Source organism: Rhea americana, unplaced genomic scaffold (genome assembly GCF_003343005.1).
Source record: "Rhea americana isolate MKP2758 unplaced genomic scaffold, rheAme1 scaffold_20, whole genome shotgun sequence".
In the NCBI taxonomy this organism is placed as follows: Eukaryota; Metazoa; Chordata; class Aves; order Rheiformes; family Rheidae; genus Rhea; species Rhea americana.
In genome coordinates this window covers 5,179,383-5,198,761 of record NW_028186150.1, presented here as the reverse complement: position 1 = coordinate 5,198,761, position 19,379 = coordinate 5,179,383, and the positions used below count along the sequence as shown (strand labels likewise).

The 19,379-nt window shown below is 35.9% G+C and overlaps 1 protein-coding gene across 2 annotated transcripts in view; it reads right to left on the bottom strand.

The window, feature by feature from the left end:
- Positions 1-708: 708 nt before the first annotated feature.
- The window catches only part of HEATR3 (HEAT repeat containing 3), a 19,342-nt gene continuing 671 nt past the window's right edge, over positions 709-19,379 (bottom strand). Inside the window, exons 1-15 of one of the 2 annotated variants that reach the window (XM_085303831.1) lie at positions 19,053-19,282; positions 18,151-18,323; positions 17,261-17,348; positions 16,046-16,158; positions 14,098-14,207; positions 13,189-13,329; positions 12,100-12,383; positions 11,372-11,462; positions 8,140-8,297; positions 7,021-7,103; positions 6,632-6,768; positions 4,150-4,238; positions 3,165-3,308; positions 2,885-3,061; positions 709-1,943 (exon numbers count right to left, since the gene is read on the bottom strand). In XM_085303831.1, coding sequence (XP_085159957.1) covers positions 1,824-1,943; positions 2,885-3,061; positions 3,165-3,308; positions 4,150-4,238; positions 6,632-6,768; positions 7,021-7,103; positions 8,140-8,297; positions 11,372-11,462; positions 12,100-12,383; positions 13,189-13,329; positions 14,098-14,207; positions 16,046-16,158; positions 17,261-17,348; positions 18,151-18,203 — 1,788 coding nt within the window. In that variant the 5' untranslated portion in view covers positions 18,204-18,323; positions 19,053-19,282 and the 3' untranslated portion in view covers positions 709-1,823. Of the gene's footprint in view, positions 1,944-2,884; positions 3,062-3,164; positions 3,309-4,149; positions 4,239-6,631; positions 6,769-7,020; positions 7,104-8,139; positions 8,298-11,371; positions 11,463-12,099; positions 12,384-13,188; positions 13,330-14,097; positions 14,208-16,045; positions 16,159-17,260; positions 17,349-18,150; positions 18,324-19,052; positions 19,283-19,379 lie in introns of those variants that run through there. The other variant, XM_085303830.1, reaches the window with a different exon arrangement.

The window sequence follows — 19,379 nt, the reverse complement described above, 5'->3', positions numbered from 1 at the left end:
AGCTAGGTTTAAGGAAAAAAGATGTTCACAGTGAGGGTAGTCAAGCACTGGAAAAGGTTGTCCAGAGAGGTTGTGGAATTTCCATCCTTCRACATGCTCAAACTTGGTCTGGACAAGGCCTGCAGGACCAGATCTGACTCAGAAGGAAGCCCTGCTCTTTTTAGCTCCTTTTAATCAGGTTAAATATTACACTACCCTCAGAATATGACAAATATTACYAACATTGGGATTAAAATCCACACACTATGCAGTCTTATGCCATAATCCACCTAGCTATTCATTCCTCAGCCGACCCTCTTCTCTGGCTGCCCCCAAATGAATCCCCAGGATAATCTTTCAATTGTTACATTTTCTCAGGACTTCTCTTGTGCTTTCAATGCCCAGATTCAACTGTCTTAACTTGCCAATAATGGCAATGGCTTTATCCAGTCAGTCCTTAAGCCTGCTTTTAGTCCAAAAGAGACTGAAATCTAATAAATCAAACAAATTTGATTTTTGATTTTTTTGAATCAAAATCAACAAATTTGATTTTTTTAGTTTCATATCTAACATTGTGAGCAAAAGTTTTGCCCCAAACCAATGCCTATGCTACTGCAGCAGGTTAACGGGGAGGGTGGGGAAGGATGTCCCATTTCAGAAGTCACAAGAAAACAGTTCTGGTTGTATACCCCACAGTATGGATTTTAAAGGGAAAAAACACAGAGGAAATCATTGTAAGCAAGTTCATTTTTTTCCATCAACACTGAAGTTCAACTACAACATTTTGTTGCGCTTCAGTTTCTTCCATCTTATTTTTTTTCTAAAAACAGTGTACTTGATGCAATATTTTGTTTATAGAAACAAGTGAAACTTTTGATACAATAAAGTCCAMATATAATCTTCATGAATCAGTGACATTTCTTTGAAAAAGCTACTTTTACATTTTAAAAGTGTCTATCACAAATATTTGAAAAGATACTTTAGGCAATTATAAAAGTATTTTAGATAATCACTCAGTATAAAAAAATAACTTACTTTAGTCAGTTTACTACTTCCCTGAATTCACACTTATCCTAATGTAGAATTACAAGGAAGAAGGTAAGTTAGCAGACTTGATTCTCTGAAATACCAATCAAAATATAATAAGAATTGAACTGTATTTAACGGTAGGATCCTCTTAAACTGATTTCCACAGTAAAAGCCTACCCTACTGAATTTAACATAAATGAATCTTGGACAATTTTCTCTTTGATAAACCTCAGGAAGCAATAGATCCAAGTGCTGACAGTAATCTACACACTTGTCATACACTTCTCTTGGGAAACTTGCCATAAGTGCCTGTGCAATTCTAGAAATAGGTAAGAACAAATACCAAATATGAGCTTCTGCCACTGATAAATTCCCTGAAAATATCTCGGAGGCGCCTTTTTTTTTTTTTTTTTTTTTTTTTTTTTTTTTTTTTTTTTTTTTTTTTTTTTTGATCTGGCACATAACTGAGGACATTCCTTAAATTACTTTTTTCATGCAACGGTAATTTTCCGCCAGGATACATGAGGATTTCTAAACATTGTCAGTAGTGCTATTTACAGATCTCAGAACTGCAAGAGCACATTCTTATCACTCCKAACATTTAATCTCAAAGTAATGCTGTTTTTTTTATGCTGATGTTACTTTCATATTGCATCAACCCAGAAGTATAAAAATACTAAATGTAAACAAAAAAAAATCAATATTAACATGAAAGCAAAACTGCTCTGCTCAACAAATTTTAGAAGCCAAAATGGTTGTATTTTTGGAAAATATTATTCAATAAAGAAAACCTTATTTTAAAGTTCCTTGATGTTTCAAGTTGGGTTTTTCACTAGTGTCTCCTGATACGCAATGAATCTTCTCAAATTCATCTTCACATTGTCAAGAACACAGAGCTGATCTGCACTATATTCTCCTTTGCCTTCTTTTCGCATCTGTAAAACCAAAACATATGTACTTAACTAATACAGAAGGTTTTTTTCTGTTAGATCATCTAAGTTTATAATAATTGGGTATATGTCCTCTAGCAAGCCATGACACTCATCCCTCTTGAGAACTCCAAAATAACATGTTAATATGCATATACACAGATTAAAATTTCCACAAGGCATTTTACTGTAATACAACATCGCTGCCTATATCTGGCCATAATGCTGCTGGCATCCTACTTCAGTCATAAATCTGAAACATACACTTATTTTCTGTATCCACTTTAATAGAAGACCTGGCATATCTAATGAATTCAACAACCGTAGCACTGTCCGTTATGTATTTGCAATGTACAGTGACTTTAAGACCACGAAAATCAGTCCACAGACTTCATCTGACTAAAGAAACAATGCACTAAAGGCTGTTCTTCAAGTCAAAGACATATTTAAAATTATAGCTTAGAAGTTTTGTTGTGTAACTCTTGAAAATATAGAATACATGATCTATTTTAATTAACCAGCAACAGAACAAAAATGCCCGGCCATAACTATAAGCAAGCTTAAAACAAAAAATGTCAATGTAACTTCAGAAGGGATTTGCCCTTTTCTCTTTCCATCCAAATTAGCCGTACTTGGTCCTCCTCCAGAGGCATCTAAAGGATTCACTTTACAACGATTTCAGAATAATACTGTGATCTGGACATCACTAACAGTGATGGTGTAATGCAGATGTTACACTGTAACCTTAAACAATTACACAAACTGCAAAGTAAGTGTATTTGCTTGGCTCTAAAGCAGGATAGCAGGAATTTCAATGCTTTCCCTTTTTTCCACCATTTTACAGAGGCACGTATTCCTGCTTAATTATCTCTTTTAGCAGCCCAGATCTCAAAACTTATCTCAAYGTTGTGTGCTGAGACCCTGAGCTGGCTGCATTTGATGCCTACCCTCATTTTGAATACTGGTTGAAATTCTTTCAGTGCTGGGAGCAACTTAATCTGAACTGCTGCCTTTTCTGCTTCTTTACCATCTGCAAACACATCAAAAAGTGCATCCAAGGCTTCCCCTGCTACTACAAGAGAAGATTCTTTCATAGCAACCTCAAGAAGAAATTTTCCAATCATCTGAAATAAAAAAAAAAAAAATGATTTTCAACAGTGTTTAAAAAAATTTGAAAAAAAGCATCAAAGCAGTTTCAGGCTTGAAATGAAAAGTTTGCTTTTTCACCTTGAGCGTTTCAGCTGTATCTTCTGCTTTTGCCAGGACACTGCCAGAAATTCCAAGGATGCTGACTACGTTCACTCTAACATTGGAATTGCTGCTGTGAATACCAGCTTCACATAAAGYGATTAGCTGCTCAGGGGTCATACACTGTTTAATAAGAAAGAAAACATATATATTTACACCTCCATGGAAACTTCCAAGTAAGACATTAGGATCACTTGCTTCTACAAAAAAAACAGGCAAACTTGTAACAGAGAAGCAGTATTACAGAAACCTGTACTACAAAAATCATGAATCCTGAAAAATCTAATGAATAAGAAAAAGAGCTAAACTCTCCCTTTCAACTTCTTAAACTATTTCCTCCAGAACATAACCAAGGCTGTCACAAAGCCAAAGGAAAACAGTTCCAAGCTCAAAGGTGTTTTCACAAATTTACCTAGCTCAATAGCTGTTTTCAGCTCACTACAAAGTACAATGCAGAAACTCATTTTCCCCCAGTTTAAAGCCAAAAAGGACCAGCAGATTATCAATTATTACATCTTATGTAACAAACTATTAAGCCGCACTCTTATATTTAGCTCACTAATTCACATGTCCAATAAAGATTCTAGAAAGACAACCAACTTCAACTGCATGTCATCAGCAGATAAAGAATTAGTATTTTAGACACTAATCTAGTAAAAAAAAAAATCCTAAAGATGCTACATGGTATGTATTGCTATTTTGCTTCTGAAATACCTTTCACTTGTTTACATGTGCTGAAAGTTATAYACACACACACATATATATACATACAAATATATATATATATAAACTGTTCCTAGTAGATCCATGAAAACCATGGAGGTTGAATGCTGTTAAATCTGTACTTTTCRTGTTTAGTTACAGGAGTTTAGCACTTCATTTAAACAGTTTTGTTTCAAAAAACTTTCCAGCACAATCTGACATGAATTTGAATCTACCAGAACATATGAGTTTAAACTCTTACCTGGGAGATGTTCTTTGATGCCATTGTTTGTAAGAGAGCCCTCAAAGCACTAGTTACAGCTTCCAGGTATTCTGTATCTTTAGGGAATTCTGTCAAAGAATTGAACCCAAAGCTAAAAGTTAAACAGGAAGATAAATGATATAAGCAGCAAAGAAATAAGAATTCCTTAATCCCTTAATTGCTCCCCCAGGTACTACCAATGAACAGGAAAAGCTAGATTTTCAGACACTGATCTTTGTAGGTTGTAACCATAGCAATTTTTTTTAATTCAGTACTTATTTTACCTGGAGCTTACACCACAGTTATTTATGATCCTTGATTTCATACACATCCCTGCTTAAGACACTTATGTTGCCTAACATAATACAAACGATCCCAGTCAGAATAGAAGCTTAAAAACTGAGTATCACACCTTGGCCATAATACTGTAACTAAGAAAACTACTGTAGCTAAGTGGGTACTTAATTCCCTATGTCTTGCAAGCAGGCTTTTTTAGACTTCTAGAACACCAGACTGTTTACAGTTCGTGTAAAGAACATTTTCCTATGCTTCAATAACCTTTCAGAAACATACAATTCAAACACTGCATTATTCTCATTTAGCAACAAATTACTATTCATCAATACCAGCCATCATTTTTTATTAGCTTTCTTGAAACTTTTTATTTTCTTCTAATGGGTTTTTATTTTCTAGACTATTTCAGAAGCAGAAACTCTTGACAATTTAAAGTATATCTCCCTCTTTCTCATTCAATCAACTAAGTCTTTATGCCTCTTGTTGACCTGTCTGTAAACCACAGAATTCTTTCTAATCACCTGTTGGTATCTTATCTGCTATATCTGGTACTTTGTCAGATAGCATTTAACTATTAAAAAAAGAAAGTGTTAACAAAAATGGACAYGAGTCATTAAACTAATTTATTATTATCCTCTCTCTTCAGCTGGCCACTTCTCAAGTTTCACCTAAGAACTTTCAGACTCGCTAAGTATAACATGTAGGCCCTTGTAGTCCTGTTCAAGCATGAGATAAGCAAATATTTTGCATAGATTTCCTCACATATGTCTTCATATTTATTTTAATTTCCTGCATTTTAGTTCTTTAAGCACTATGCTCTCATGAAATATGCTTTCTTAGTAATAATGTTCCCATAGAGAGATCATATGCTTTTAATATGACTTTTTGAGAAAAGAGTATGTTTTGTAGGCAGATGCATTTTCAAGCATCTATTAATGCCATGGTGAACTATACTACAGTGAGTAAGAACAATATACACACCACACTTGTGGCTACAAATGAAGGCACTTGAAAAAGTGGAAAAAAATCCCACTTCTCAAGCTTCTCAGAGATTGGAAATGAAAGAGTAATGCATATATATATACACATATGTGTGTGTGTGTATGTATATATACATACATATATATATCTATATATATATATATATATGTACACAGAGATTTCAACAGGTCTGTTTTACAAAAAAAGATTTGTTTTTCAGTTTTGAGAATCAGCAGACTTTTCTAGCCTGTAGGAATACATATGTATATATATTTTTTTAGTACCAGTATGCTAATCTCATGTATGAGATGATAGGAGGTAGCTGGCAAAACAAACTGCTGCCTATCTGTACTACGGCATTCATTAGTACTGATACTAGTAGATCTATGGGGAAACCATCACAATATTTCTGTGAAGTAATGTATACTAGAGCAATTACAGTGGATGCATTATAGCATCCACTAAGGATACGTTTGATATTCCTAAACATGTCATTTTTGGAAAAATGAAATTATCCAATTTATTGCCTTCTCTATTCAAATCAGATCAACATTACAGCAGGAAGTTTGATAAGCAGCTCTGATACTTAGTCTTAAGAATTTTGCATGTTTTCTTATTATATGTATATTTTCAATAAAGCTAAACAACCATATGCATAATGCATGCCATAAGACACAAAGGCTGCTATCTTTTCCACTATAGYAAGTATGCACATTCTGGAGATTTTTAAAGCAATCATTTTTGACAATTTCCTAAGAGACTGAGAAAAAAGTGGTTTAAAAGACTGCTGGATACGCTTCATTTCAGGTGGCTGTTTAGGTTAGTCAGCATGTTTGAAATGAAAATGTGTCACCTTCTTCATGATAAAATCATTGATTGGAAACAACTATTATCACAAATATGATATCAAGCAAAACAGTTCTGGTCTCACGGCAAGGCAGGGTTCATCAATTACCTTTCTGTTTGCACACCCAGATGTAAAGCATATCCTTGCATTAGGAGCATTATTGCTCAGGATGCAATCTGGATAAACAGATTACATCAGGATATACTGTCTTGTCAGCGTGCTTCCACCATTCAGTACCCCTGTTTTGAAGGCCAATGGTATAAACTTAATAAAGTGGCATTAAAACCACTTAACAATATGCAAGGTCATCTTATATCCACGTAATATAGGCCAGCAAGCCCTCTTTACTAAATGGCTTACCTGTTTTAGAAAAGACTAGCTGTGAGAGATGCTGTGCAAGTGACTGAAGTGCTGAAGCTCCACCGAGACAATCCACATCTGATACTAATAAAATGCTGTGAAGGCATGTCAAAGCTCTACACTGCACTGTGTTCAGTCTGAAACAAACCAACAAAAAATACACTTAGCAGATCTCTTCATAGACGAATGCCAACCTACAAACAAGAATCTTTAATTAAAGACCAAACAAGTGTGCAACTTACACAAATATTTGTACCTCTTTATTGAAATTCACATACCAGATCTGCATTATCCAAGTATTAAAGTAACTCAAAGATGGACAGTCCTTCTAAGAGTTCTGTAACAACTGAATACACATGAAAAATAGTAAGAGACAACAAAATTCCTACTTTTTAATTAATGGTTTCCAAGATGGATTGTGCGTACAGATGTCTAGAGCAACACTGTTCGGAAAAGCAGTTTTTTCAAGAATCTAGGGGAAAAAAAAAAAGGTTTAGCAATAAAGTTTTGGGGTTTTGGATTGGTTTTGAAGTACACAGGGGAAAAGTTAGAAATTTTAGTTTAATGTCAAACAGATACCTCAAACTACATATTTCATATATGTTTTCTTCAAAGCTCTCCAGGTAGCATAAGTCTCACCTGCTGAAAATGTCAGAAACTTCTTCAATTACTCATACATGATGCAATTATAGACTCGGTTTAGCACAGTATATTTTAAGTCTCCAACTGTATAGAACATAAGGTAATTTTCTAAGTCACTCCTATTCTTTTTTTTTTTAGATCTTAAATATTCTGCTACARAACACTCAGATAGCTGTACAGCCCAAAGACCTTGCAAGAAAACACCACTTGTTAGTAAATACAAAACCCCCTGAATGAACCATCTGTTATTCATCTCTTATCTTGACATTTTTGTTCAGAATTCTATCACACTGCTGAAACAGTGTAATAACTAGTTCAAAAGAGGAATTTTACCTTTATGATCCCAAAATAAAATGAACAAAACAATTCTGAAARAAGAACTTGAGTTCTTGCCAGTGTCAAATGTTGTACTTCAGAYATTATGTACAGAATAGGGAAAAAGAGGAGCAAGCACCTTCCAATACTGATTAGTGTCGCTCACRTATATTACCTCTACCTCACTTAGCTAGCACAGAAATTTGGCAGCTATTCTACTGAACGTTCCCTTTCATGCTGCATTTAACCCTTTCCATGTTCAAATCAAGAAATAACATTTATAGCTGAAAAAAAGCATCAGTTTCCTGAAATATAAGAACCTTCCATTCCAACCTATATGAATAAATTATTTAGTTCAAATCAAGTTCAAGTCACGCAATTGCATTGTATCTCAAGGCCAAAAAAAAAGAAAAAGAAAGCTGAAGTGATTTTTAGATTTTTAAAAGATCTTTCCAGTTGGATTGAGATAATTTGTTTGCCTAGCCTGGGATACAAATCAGGCACAAAGCAAAGATTGTATTTTAGTTCYGACAGAAGATACAAGACAATACCTTCTTTGGAATGAGGTAGTTCAGAAACGCTGAGTTAACCTCATCAGAGAGGCACAGGGGTGACATTAGCAGCCCACTGCCCTCATTGTATGAATTCTCCATAAACAAATCACTTTCATCACTGCTGGACAGTTCCTCCCATTCATCATCAGAGGGATCTGAGAACAAAATATAGACTATTAAATATAAGCACACTAAAGCAATAGTTACCCCACATCTAAATTATACTAGGCACCAACTCTTGGTTTAAGTCTTTACAGTCTACTGCTCCAATGAAGTCCACACAAAACCAAGTGCTATAAAGCCAGTTATAAATATTGTATCATTTTTGTTTAAATTGTTTTATTCTACATTCACTCAGGGAACAAGTATTCTTATGAGGGATATTCTCCACACACAGACACTTCACTCACTGGTACTACCTATGGTTTGCTTAAAGATCTCCGAAAGGTGTAACAGAAACATTTCATGAAATGTTTCTGTTAAGATTTAAACCTGAATTGTACTAGTTTACTTTTCACAGGTTGATTCAGGTATTCAAATATACTAGTTTAACTTAACTTGTTTTTCCAAACTACTGCAATTAGTTTAAGGTAATTGCTTTCTCTCACGATACTGAGACCACAGACAGATGTCATCTTCCGGCACTAACTGGAGCAGATGAAGATGTTACTGTCCATGCAGCAAGGCCAGTGAAAAGGAAAGCATGAGAGTCAAAGCTAGCCAGAGCCGTCCAAATCATCTTCATTTGCCATTTCAGGTATCATACTTCATGCAAATTAAACCAGCTTAAGGAATACTTACATGATTTACTGTGTTAGCAGATTTGTAAACCCAATACTCTAAAATTTGGAGGGAGGCTGGCACAGCTACTGCAAATTATCTGCCCATGGCTTAAGGCTGACTTGGCCTGACAAGCACAAGCTAAGTTGGTCATTTATATTTAAGCTAAAATATTTGCATCCACAGGGTTTAAACCGATTTATCTGAAGTTGTTTTAAACTTGGTTATATTTTAACTGGTACAAAATTGGTGTGTACACAAGTTCTAAGTCTACATGTTGGAACGATCCTCTTTGACAGATGAAAGTTCTGCCTACGTAAATAGGTCAGGATATTTAACTACCGTGACGAAAAAAACCTTACATCCACCCCCATGTAATTTTGTCTGCCAGCATACATTCATATGTGATCCAGTTACTGTAGTAACTGTACTACAATAGCCACACACTGTCTCTGTGGTAAAAGCAAGGTAAAATACATTCATTTATACCTCTGTTATTATATTTGAATGAATGTATCTCACTAACACTGTGCAGTAGAGCTTAAAAATGTATTTAAAGGTGAAGAATATATTTAAAGGCCGTTTATCTGACGCACATTAACTCATTAAGCTGTGGTTGCCTGATCACATGGGCAACCTCTTTTGCTTATGGTAATACCCGTTTAATTCTACARCTGTAACACATTGGTATTAATAGCCTTTGCGAGAGAAAACAGTTCTGTTTTATGCAGTGCCACCCAAGGCCCTGCTCCGTTGTGGCAGTAAGCATGAAAAAAGCAGACCCTCCCCTCACTTCAGTCAGACTCTTGCCTCTTCTAAAAAAATTCCATCTGTATCTTTACAAAGAAAAAAAAAACTTCGAAAATTAAATGAAAATGGTATTAGTTGAACATCCAATTCAGCAGCAACAAAGAACACAGTAGCTAAATCACAGTTCACGCTGAGTAAGAAGACACAGAGCAGAGCAAAAACTGGACTCTAGAACATTACCCATACCTAAGATTAGATTTACTCCATGTCAGATGGAGATATGGGAGCTTTTCCAATGGCAAACTCATCCTAACTAGAGCTGGTCACCTATGGCCTACAAGTTGGACAGCAGTGCTGAAGTGTCCCAACTTCCTTCCTCTGTCACCAGTAATGCAGCAAGTTTCCTACTTCTCCTCCCAAATGCCAGCCAAGATTCGGTAAAACATCTCTCTTGTGAGTCAAGTTTTTTCCCTTAGTTCTATGGCAAGCTGAGTGTTTCTATGAACCCTGCATAATGACTAAAGCTATTTTAGTCCTCATACTACTCGAAAATTAAATGAACAGTTGCCTCTGGATTCCTCTTAACTTCTACAGACTAGATTTCTGTCTGCCCATGAATGGGTAAAGTACTGTAGTGAAATACAACACAATCAACCTTACATTACATTGAGTGAATGGCAGAATATGCAGCTTATCCACAAGAGATTTTCCAATTAAAGGGGAGAGCTTATGAATTACAGCTCATTAGATGAGAAATGCAGTTATGAAAGGAGCTTCATATACTAGGTGCAGAATTTCCTTGCGCTGTAAAAGAAAAAAAATCACCATTGGGAATATCTGGGTATTACTGAGTTTTTTATTAGAACCTGCAAGATCTACTTACAAAGTTATCTGCTACATAGTTACTTTTGCATCAGGCTCAGGAACTGTATTAGTGATTACAATTTCCAGTTCTGTTTTTTTTTTAAGCAGAGTTTGAGAATCATTTATTTATTTTCTTGATGATTTGGAGAAAAGCTATCAAAATCAATATTAGAGTTCATAGAAGATACATAATATCTTTTTTCTAACCTCCTCCCAGAGCAACAGCTTTTCTTTTTCCTCCAGAAAAGCTCATAAAGATGGAACACTGAACAGCCCAAACAGCCATTGCTGTCAAGAGCTGCATGTAAAGCTGTCTCTCCTTCTCCTTTTGCAACGCTTCTAGTATCAAAATTAAATCCCAAACAAGAAAAGCAAACTCTGCTTCAAAAAACTGATGCCCCAGTCCTGCAACAGCATTCATAATCATACTGAATCAAATATTAGACTGTGCTCTAACTCCCTAACAAAAAAATAGTTACATTTTCTGGAATTTCTATTCTGCGTGTTTTTTTTTTCCATTTGTTAAACACAGGCACATTAAATGAAAACTTAACAAAAAAATCATACAGGGTTTGTAGTATCAAAAATATATATATGTAAGTAATATAAATTACTTAAACAAGGAAAAAATGTATACTTAAATTATTAATATTAGTAATATAGCAAATAGCAATATAGCATTACTACTGTGATTCTCAATCAGACAAGGGCATTAGGGACCACAAATCTCAAAACCCCTCAAAAGGTCAAGATCACCAAACAGCCAGCTAAACATGACCTGTTCCAGGAGCAAAACACCCACACAACACTAGTAATAAAAGAGATTCCTACAGACCTTCACTGCAGCACATGTTAACAATGATTTCCAGAGCAGTCTGCTGAGCCATCAGTAAGGCTGTCACTTCTTTCAGCTCCCACTTATCTGCCTAAAACAGAAAGGAAAAAAAATGAAGAATCAAATTTAATTTTGGAAAACAACATGTCAGGGCACTTTAAAGTAGCTAGGCTGTCAGTGAAAAATACAACCCAACCACTACGAAATACTATCCCACCCCTAACCAATTTATTTTTTCACAAGAGGCATTTACCTGTCATCTTTATTTCTACTTGAAGCTTTGGCTGAACCAATGAACAACTGATACATTAAAAAACCTACCCGCACTAATGCCATAATGTAAAAGAATTACCAAACTGTAAACCCCTAGCAGAAATACTTCTTTTTTCCATGCTTGCAATAGTGAATGCATCTGTTAAGCTCTCTGCAATCTCTACTCATGACTTACTAACATTAAACGTCTCATTTACCTTAGGCAACGATCAGGAACTTCTTGTGCTAGCTATACGTAAAGGTGTTAGGCCTATACATTCTACTACGTTTGTGTTGTGCAACTTGACACTTCAACCATTTGTGATGAAGTTCTCCATGTTCAGCTTTGAAGTTTTAGCTAAAACAGTCAAGTCATTTGTGAGAATAAGATCAGTAACATCATTATTCTGGCTAACACTCAGGTAAGTACAAGTCAGATGCACCAAGCTCTCTGAGAGCCAGTCAGCTATACTTACTGGAAGTAGGTCTGAAATGTCGTTTTCTCTTCTGACTTTTCTTTTCGGTATTTCTTCCATTTCATCATCTTCACTCAAAACACAGTTGTCTATTACATCACTCATGTTTTCCTCTGTTTCTGCCTCTGCAGCAAGTTTTAACCTGTTTTTTTCAGCTTCACTCATACGAATAATTGTTTCACCAGCATCTACTTCTAATGATTCTGAGAAAATCTTCAGGATTGCATTAACCATGCTTGCCAGGCTGCCTTGTGGAATAGTGTCCTTGATATTCCAGATAGTGCCTAAACATGAGACAGTTGAAACATGAAAATTATTAAAATACTCAATTCACAGCTCTGTAATAGCGATTTTTTTTTTTTGTAAGGATACAGCCTCCACTAGTTAAAATATGCAGTGCTTATATTTCAGTACAAATTATGAAGTCTTTTCTCTGTAGGCTTGCATTTTTTTTCTGTTCAGCATTTCATATACTAATGTGTCTGTTGTGCCCAAACCTTAAGCTCAAGAAAATTTCAGCATGTAAGCATACACAGAATATTTATATGGGGCAATCTTAATGATTTGTTTACCCTTAGATAACAAACCCATGGGACAACCACTTTTTAAGGATCCTCAAAATCAAACTGATTCTTATACCGCAGAACCAAAAATCAATCTGGYTGATACCTGAGGTAGAAAGAGGAATGCTAGATAGAGAACCTGAGATAATAAGTCTAAGCTYGGTAAGATCAAGACAATTCCTATACTATTTACTACTGGCTCATTTTATTTGTGAAAACCAAATGAACATTTAAATAAATATATATAATGCAAAACAGGTGTTGAATTCAGAATCAAATATGTGAGACAGTTTTAAAACTAGTTTCAGATTGGGGTATCTTTCACTCTGAAACAGAGGAAAACAATCTTAAAAAGCAAAAATAACCTTATGAACAATCTGCCCAGGCTTTGCTTATAGCTAGTGTTATGACAGCCTCATGATTAGATGTCAATATGATAGCGGAGTAAAATGTTAAGGATTTTGCCCCCTCCCTTGCTTTCCCTGCTATCCATCACAAAACAAATGTATCCCCTAAAATGTTGTACCTGCTATCAGTGTTCTCAAAAGGATATGCTTCATTGTGCTCTCTGGACACAACATAACAGTTTCCAGTACTTGCTGTGCAGAGGAATTGAATGAAGAAAGAAGTTCAGGATTATCCTCTGTCACTGCCTGTAAGCAGTTCGCTGTAGCAAAAGGGGAAAAAAAAATTAACCAACAAACTCAATAGCAGCTTTGACTCTCCTAATGAGAAAGCATTATCTTCCTGAAAGCTGGAGTAAAGAAACACAAACACAGGAAAAAACAGCTTGATACAATACCATATTTTAATGACCTGATGCTGGCCTTCACAAATTGTGTTTTACATTAAAAGACATTCTATGGCAGAACGGTATGTAAAACAAGTGAGGACAGTACCATGTCAGAGGTGGGACTAGCCATACTAATTTCAGCTTCTCAAACATCAATTTCTCTATTGGATACTGACTGGGAAAAACAGCAAAAAATGTGGCAAGTATGTACAACAGTAATACAATTAAAAGACTATACTAATGCTACTACTAATAAAAATATGTTCAAAGTGAAAGGAGCTGTTTCTTCTTTTTTCCCCCCAAATTAAGTCTTTTGCTCTACAAGAGGAACTCTTCATTACAAAAAACAGAAACCAAAACAGAAGAACAGCCTTCCTCAATACACTTTCTTTCCACAAAATCTTTCCTTTCATGTAACCACTAAATATGCCATTCTCCCTTTGGACTGAAAAAAAGCACAATAGATGTCAAGTTCTGAATGATCTACTATTCAGAAAAGAAATTTAAAATTTTATATTCAGCATGAACTTCAAGTAACACTAAAACAGGTGAATTATTCAATGGATGTGACATCAGTGTTACATTCATGTAAATGAAGAAAAAGAAATCTTTAGGTCCTTATCTTCTCTTTTTATCACTTACCTACTGAAATAGCCAGATCCACATTTGTGGAAAATTTCTTCATATAATGTAATACAGCCTCCAGACATCCTTCTTTATTGAATATGGATACTGCTGTATTGTTGCATTCACTATCACATAAAAAAGAATAATGAAACACTTTTCCTGGGAAAAAATGTACTGTAATAAAATTTTAAGTAACATGTACTCAGCATTTCTAGCATTTGTATTTTAAAAACTCATCTAAGAATTACACATTAGTCTCAGAGCCATCCTTCATTATTGGGGTTACTGTGAACTCTTCATAAAGTGGGGAGCAATTGGAATACCCTGGATACTTCTGAGCAAAGCTGGCTTCTGTCAGCTACTTCTTCACACTTTGTTCTGGAGTTTATTAGCCTAAACACAGCCTCATGCAAACAGACAGACCAGCATGAGTGGAAAAGGCTTCTGTAAGCCAGATGGGGCTTTCTGCACGAGCTGAAGCCTTCATCCACAAACCCACTAATAACAAAGAATAGGATGTTGCATCTCACATCTAAGTACTCATTTGCTATAGAAAATTGATTGCTAGTTGCCATTCAGAAATGCACATTGAAATAATACAAAACATGCCAATTAATAGCTAACTAGTTGCATTTGTATTCCTTCAAATTTTTACAGCTATTCCATTTTTATACTAGAACAGAACATTAATACAACATTAACGCAACATAAGAACATTAATACAAGACATACTCAAACTATGGGACATAACTAGCTATGTGGTTCCTCAATACTTGTTTTTTTTTTTTTTAATATTATGGCTTAGCATCAACGCCAGCCCAAATTCTACCAGTGCCAAACTTAGCAATGATGCCAATGGTTCGCTATCATTGCAACAGAGTTCAAAATAGATTTATAACAYACATAGGGACCATGGTCCTGTTCCAAAGCACTTATGCCCACAAAAACAAGAAAGAAAGAAATACTAAAATGGATAGTTGAGTGAGAGTTACAAGAAGGGGTCGTATATTCCACGTAAGATGTCGAGCAAGCAATTTCTGTACTGTTCTGGATTTCAGTCGTGAACAGAACAGATTTAGAAAAAAGGCCTCAAGTCAGCAGCCATTCCATAGAGGCAGATATATAGGTAGTTCCYCTGAAGTACTGTATAGTACAAAACAAACTCTATATGGACCAAGTGTGTAACAATATGGAGCTGTTAAAATACTGAATCAAATCAACAGCAAAAAGTTGTTTAAGGAGAACTTTTAGTACAAGTTTTCATTACTTCAATGTTAATAGCTATGTTTTTATTAAGTGTTGCCATTTCTCTTTGTTTGCCCTGTATTTCCAATGTAAATTATTCATGGAACTATTTACGTTCTTTGTCACATAATTAACTAGATTTGCATCAGCGCCTGTGTTACTAAGGTGTAGTTAGTCCAAACAGTTAATTTAAACTTTGGGAAGACCTGCATAGTGAGGAAGAAGTGAAGAGCTCCTCATATTCCCAGAGCAATGGAGTCCACTGATCAGAAGTTTAAGTTTTTCTCTCCCCCATCTTACAATAAGAATCTATAGGAACTACATGCAAGACCACAGAATCCAAACTGTACAAGTGTCTTCAAAGAGAGTTTGATAGAACACTTTCAGGAACAATATCAGAATTTAAGATGAACAACTGATGGAAACAAAATTGCCACACTTCTTAAACAGATGACCAACTGTACAATTTTAAAATCCTTTACTTTCAAAAGTAATCTACAACCGAAGATAACAAACATACTTCAGATCAGATGAGGACTCAACATTTATTATGCAAAGCACACGTAGGAGCAACATGATCAGAAGTTAAAATTGGCAACTGAATAATCTTCCCCTGGAAGAAGAGCTATTTCTCTTCTGCCTCAATTATAATGTAAATTTTTTTCAAGAGCAATCTGATTTAGCTCTTCTAAGAGGCCAATGTTAACACAGAACTTACCACACATTCCACAGCAAGTTAATAGCCTCATTGGCTATGTCTTCCACATAATTTTTGTTCGTTTCTTTGCATTTCTTCGGAGAGAGCTGATTAGCATCTAGTCCAGCGCTACACTACAACCAAATAAGAAAACTGAAGTTGAGAAACAAACAAGTGGAGAGAAAAAACCAAAAACCTAAAACCTTCAAAGCAGAGGAAACTTAAAGATCTTTTATCAAGTGTTTAATAGCAGCAAACCTGACTATTTTCCTATTCTCTATGAAAAATGGACCACAAGGGAACTGAATCATTGACTTCTTTCCCCGATAGAAAGGGACTCTTACAGTACTTGCTCGGCATTCAATAGTCCTCCAAAGCATTTTTGGGTTTTTTTGCTGAACAAATACTTAGCAATGTAGAACCTGAAATGCTGCCTCTTGTTAGTACAGTTTTAATGCAATTTTCAATAGTTCTAATCACAGACTAATTCAGCAATGTATCTTGTTACACTTTACAACAATACTACTATCTGTATTTCATAATGGGGAAGAAACGTACAGATAATAATGGTATGTATTGCTCAAAGCTGCTCACATGAAGGGCAAGGAGACAGAACTCAATGCAATTCCTAAACTGCACTGCAACACCTGGACCAAACAAAAGATTTAGTACAGATTATTACAATAGCAGTAACTACCCAACTGTAAATGACAGCACTGATTTAGATGCTGTTTACTAAAAAAATCTCACCAGAAGAATGTTGCAATATAAATGCTGGAGCTGAGTATTGACTGACAGAATAGGCTTGTCTTGACTAATATTTAAGACAAAGTCTTCAGATCATATATGCAAAATCATCCTAGGCAGCAAACATCATCACTGACCCAAATTAATGAGCCAGGAGACAGAAACAAGTGTTTGCTTGTTTCTTACCTTCATTATATCACTAGGATTTGCTAAATAAACTTACACTGCTACAACTCAATGTGCAACTTCTTAAAAAAATAGTACAGAAATAATTCTAAAGATTAAGATGTATTCTATGAATCCACCTGCTGATATTCAAAACGTACGGCATTCACATTCCTAAAGATAAGGAAACGCTATTAAATATGGGTTTAAAATATCTTATCTTGAAAATAGCTTAAAAAAAAGAAAAGAAAAAAGAACTGTTTTTTGAGAAGAAGATAATTCAATGACAAGACTAATTTTAAAATCAGAATAAAACAAACACACCTCTTTCAGAAGTGCGACAAGAGGTGTCATGATGTCTTTTGTCACCATGTCATCACAGACTTCAAATCCTCCACAAGCACTGAGATTTCTGGGAAAGATCAAACACTTTAGGTCAGATATAATACCTTCTATGAATGTTTTCAAATAAAATAAAAAACGTCATGCATTTAATATTTTTTCTTTAAAGGTTATGATCCATTTTAAAACAGTGTATCCACTTAATCAGTAACTTTAGTCTTCAACCCTTCTAAAAAAATAGGTTTGGTGTTAAAAAACAAAACAGATTTCATTTACCTACTTACTGGAACTAAAATGACTTCTATCAGCTAATTACTCATCAAGTGTAAGACACATCACAAGCTAGCTCTATTTCTGCTTCTACTTTGAAGCAAATGCTAACATTATACTTTTGTACATGTAACGCAAGTTGTTGGTCCGAATGCAGAATGGAAACTCAGAACTACACTGTCAGATATTTACAAGTTTTCTCAAAAAAGACAGCTATTTGCATTTTCTAACTAATCCACTGCCGCTGCAATGTTATCAGGACAAAAAATACTACACCAATACCATTCAAATGTTCTGCATCGCTTCATACAACAGGTTTTTCCTAACCTAAGGACAGAAAACAATTCATTCCACTGCAAGCAGGTAAAATGGTAGCAACTTAAATCCTGCTCCTACGAAAGCCTCACGGCACCCTGCTGAAGCAAGAAGGCCGCTCTTTTGTGGATCTCAATACGGTGATTCATGCATACTTAATCAATCATAACAGAGACAAAGCAAGAGACGGACATTCCAGTTCCTGAACTCTGAACAGCAGAAATCCACTCTCTTATTTACCGGCCCAGAGTACCTTGTTCCAACTCTGAATACTAACAACTGCTTACCGGAGAGCCCCTGCAGCTGTCTCACGAACAGCTAAACTGTGATCCAGCAGCATAGGCCCCAAACACCGGACAACATCTCTCTGCAAAAAGGCTGGGATTACATGCTTCTGCTGCAACAGTTTGGAAATACTGGCACAGGCATACTCTCGCACTTCAGCACTGGGATGCTGTAGCTGCAGAGACACAAATAAGGCAGGAAAGGGGGGAAAATGAAGCTGGAAGGTTTTATTAAATGAAAAAAAAATCTGCTTTTTGATTTGCTGACCACAGCATTATAGCTCCTGTTTTATCGCTCTTGAATAGAATCAAGAGCTTTTAACTTCCATAAATATTTTAGTTCTTCACCTGGGTTGTGTGTGTCAACTACATGACTGCAGGAATCTTATTCTGGCTGTTAAACRGGAGATACATTGTTTAGATTCAGGTTTGACACTAGCAAGACCTCATTTCTATTTTTGATGACCATGCCAGAAAGAAGAAAGCATACACGTATGTGGGGAAAAGTACTATCAAACAAGCATAACAGACACAAGGAACAGTATAGACAAAGCAAGACTGAAGAATTGAAAAAAAAGGCAAAGGCATAATAGTCTTCACTATAAAAACACCTGCAGAAAGAAGACAAGGAGCAAACGGTCTCTACGTCCACAACGCTGGCTCACACTATAACATAGAAATCTAGGTGTCATGTTAGAACTGCTAATAAAAAATAAATAAAAATAAAATAAAAATAACAGCAGCACTRAGGGTTATAGAATTTCCTTTATTGAGGAAAGGTAACAGAGAAGATAAGTATCTGCAGAACAGAGTGGGAATGGTGGTAACTCAGCTCCTGCCCCACTGAAAAYAGACAGAAGCCTCAATACACCCCTACTCCTGTTTGCATGCATTTCTACACTTACTTTTTGACTTTAAAACGTTAGTCTGCAAGAATAACGACGCAGTGACTTGTTCAATCTGTTAAGTGAACAACGGGGGCTTAATGAAAGGAAAACAGAGATTTTCACTTCTGACACCAAACGAACACGTGCACGCGAAGGCTTAAAGTATCATTTTCCTCCGCGACGTTTACTGCCAAGGCAGGGGAGCCCGGCGAGCAAGCGCCCGAGCGCAGCCTTCGCCAGCTCGGTGCCTTCCCTCGGCGGGCCGGGCCGGGCCGGGCCGGGCCGCTCCCCGCCGCCGCGCACCCGCGGCACGAAGGCCTCGATCTGCTCCGACAGCTCCGCGCC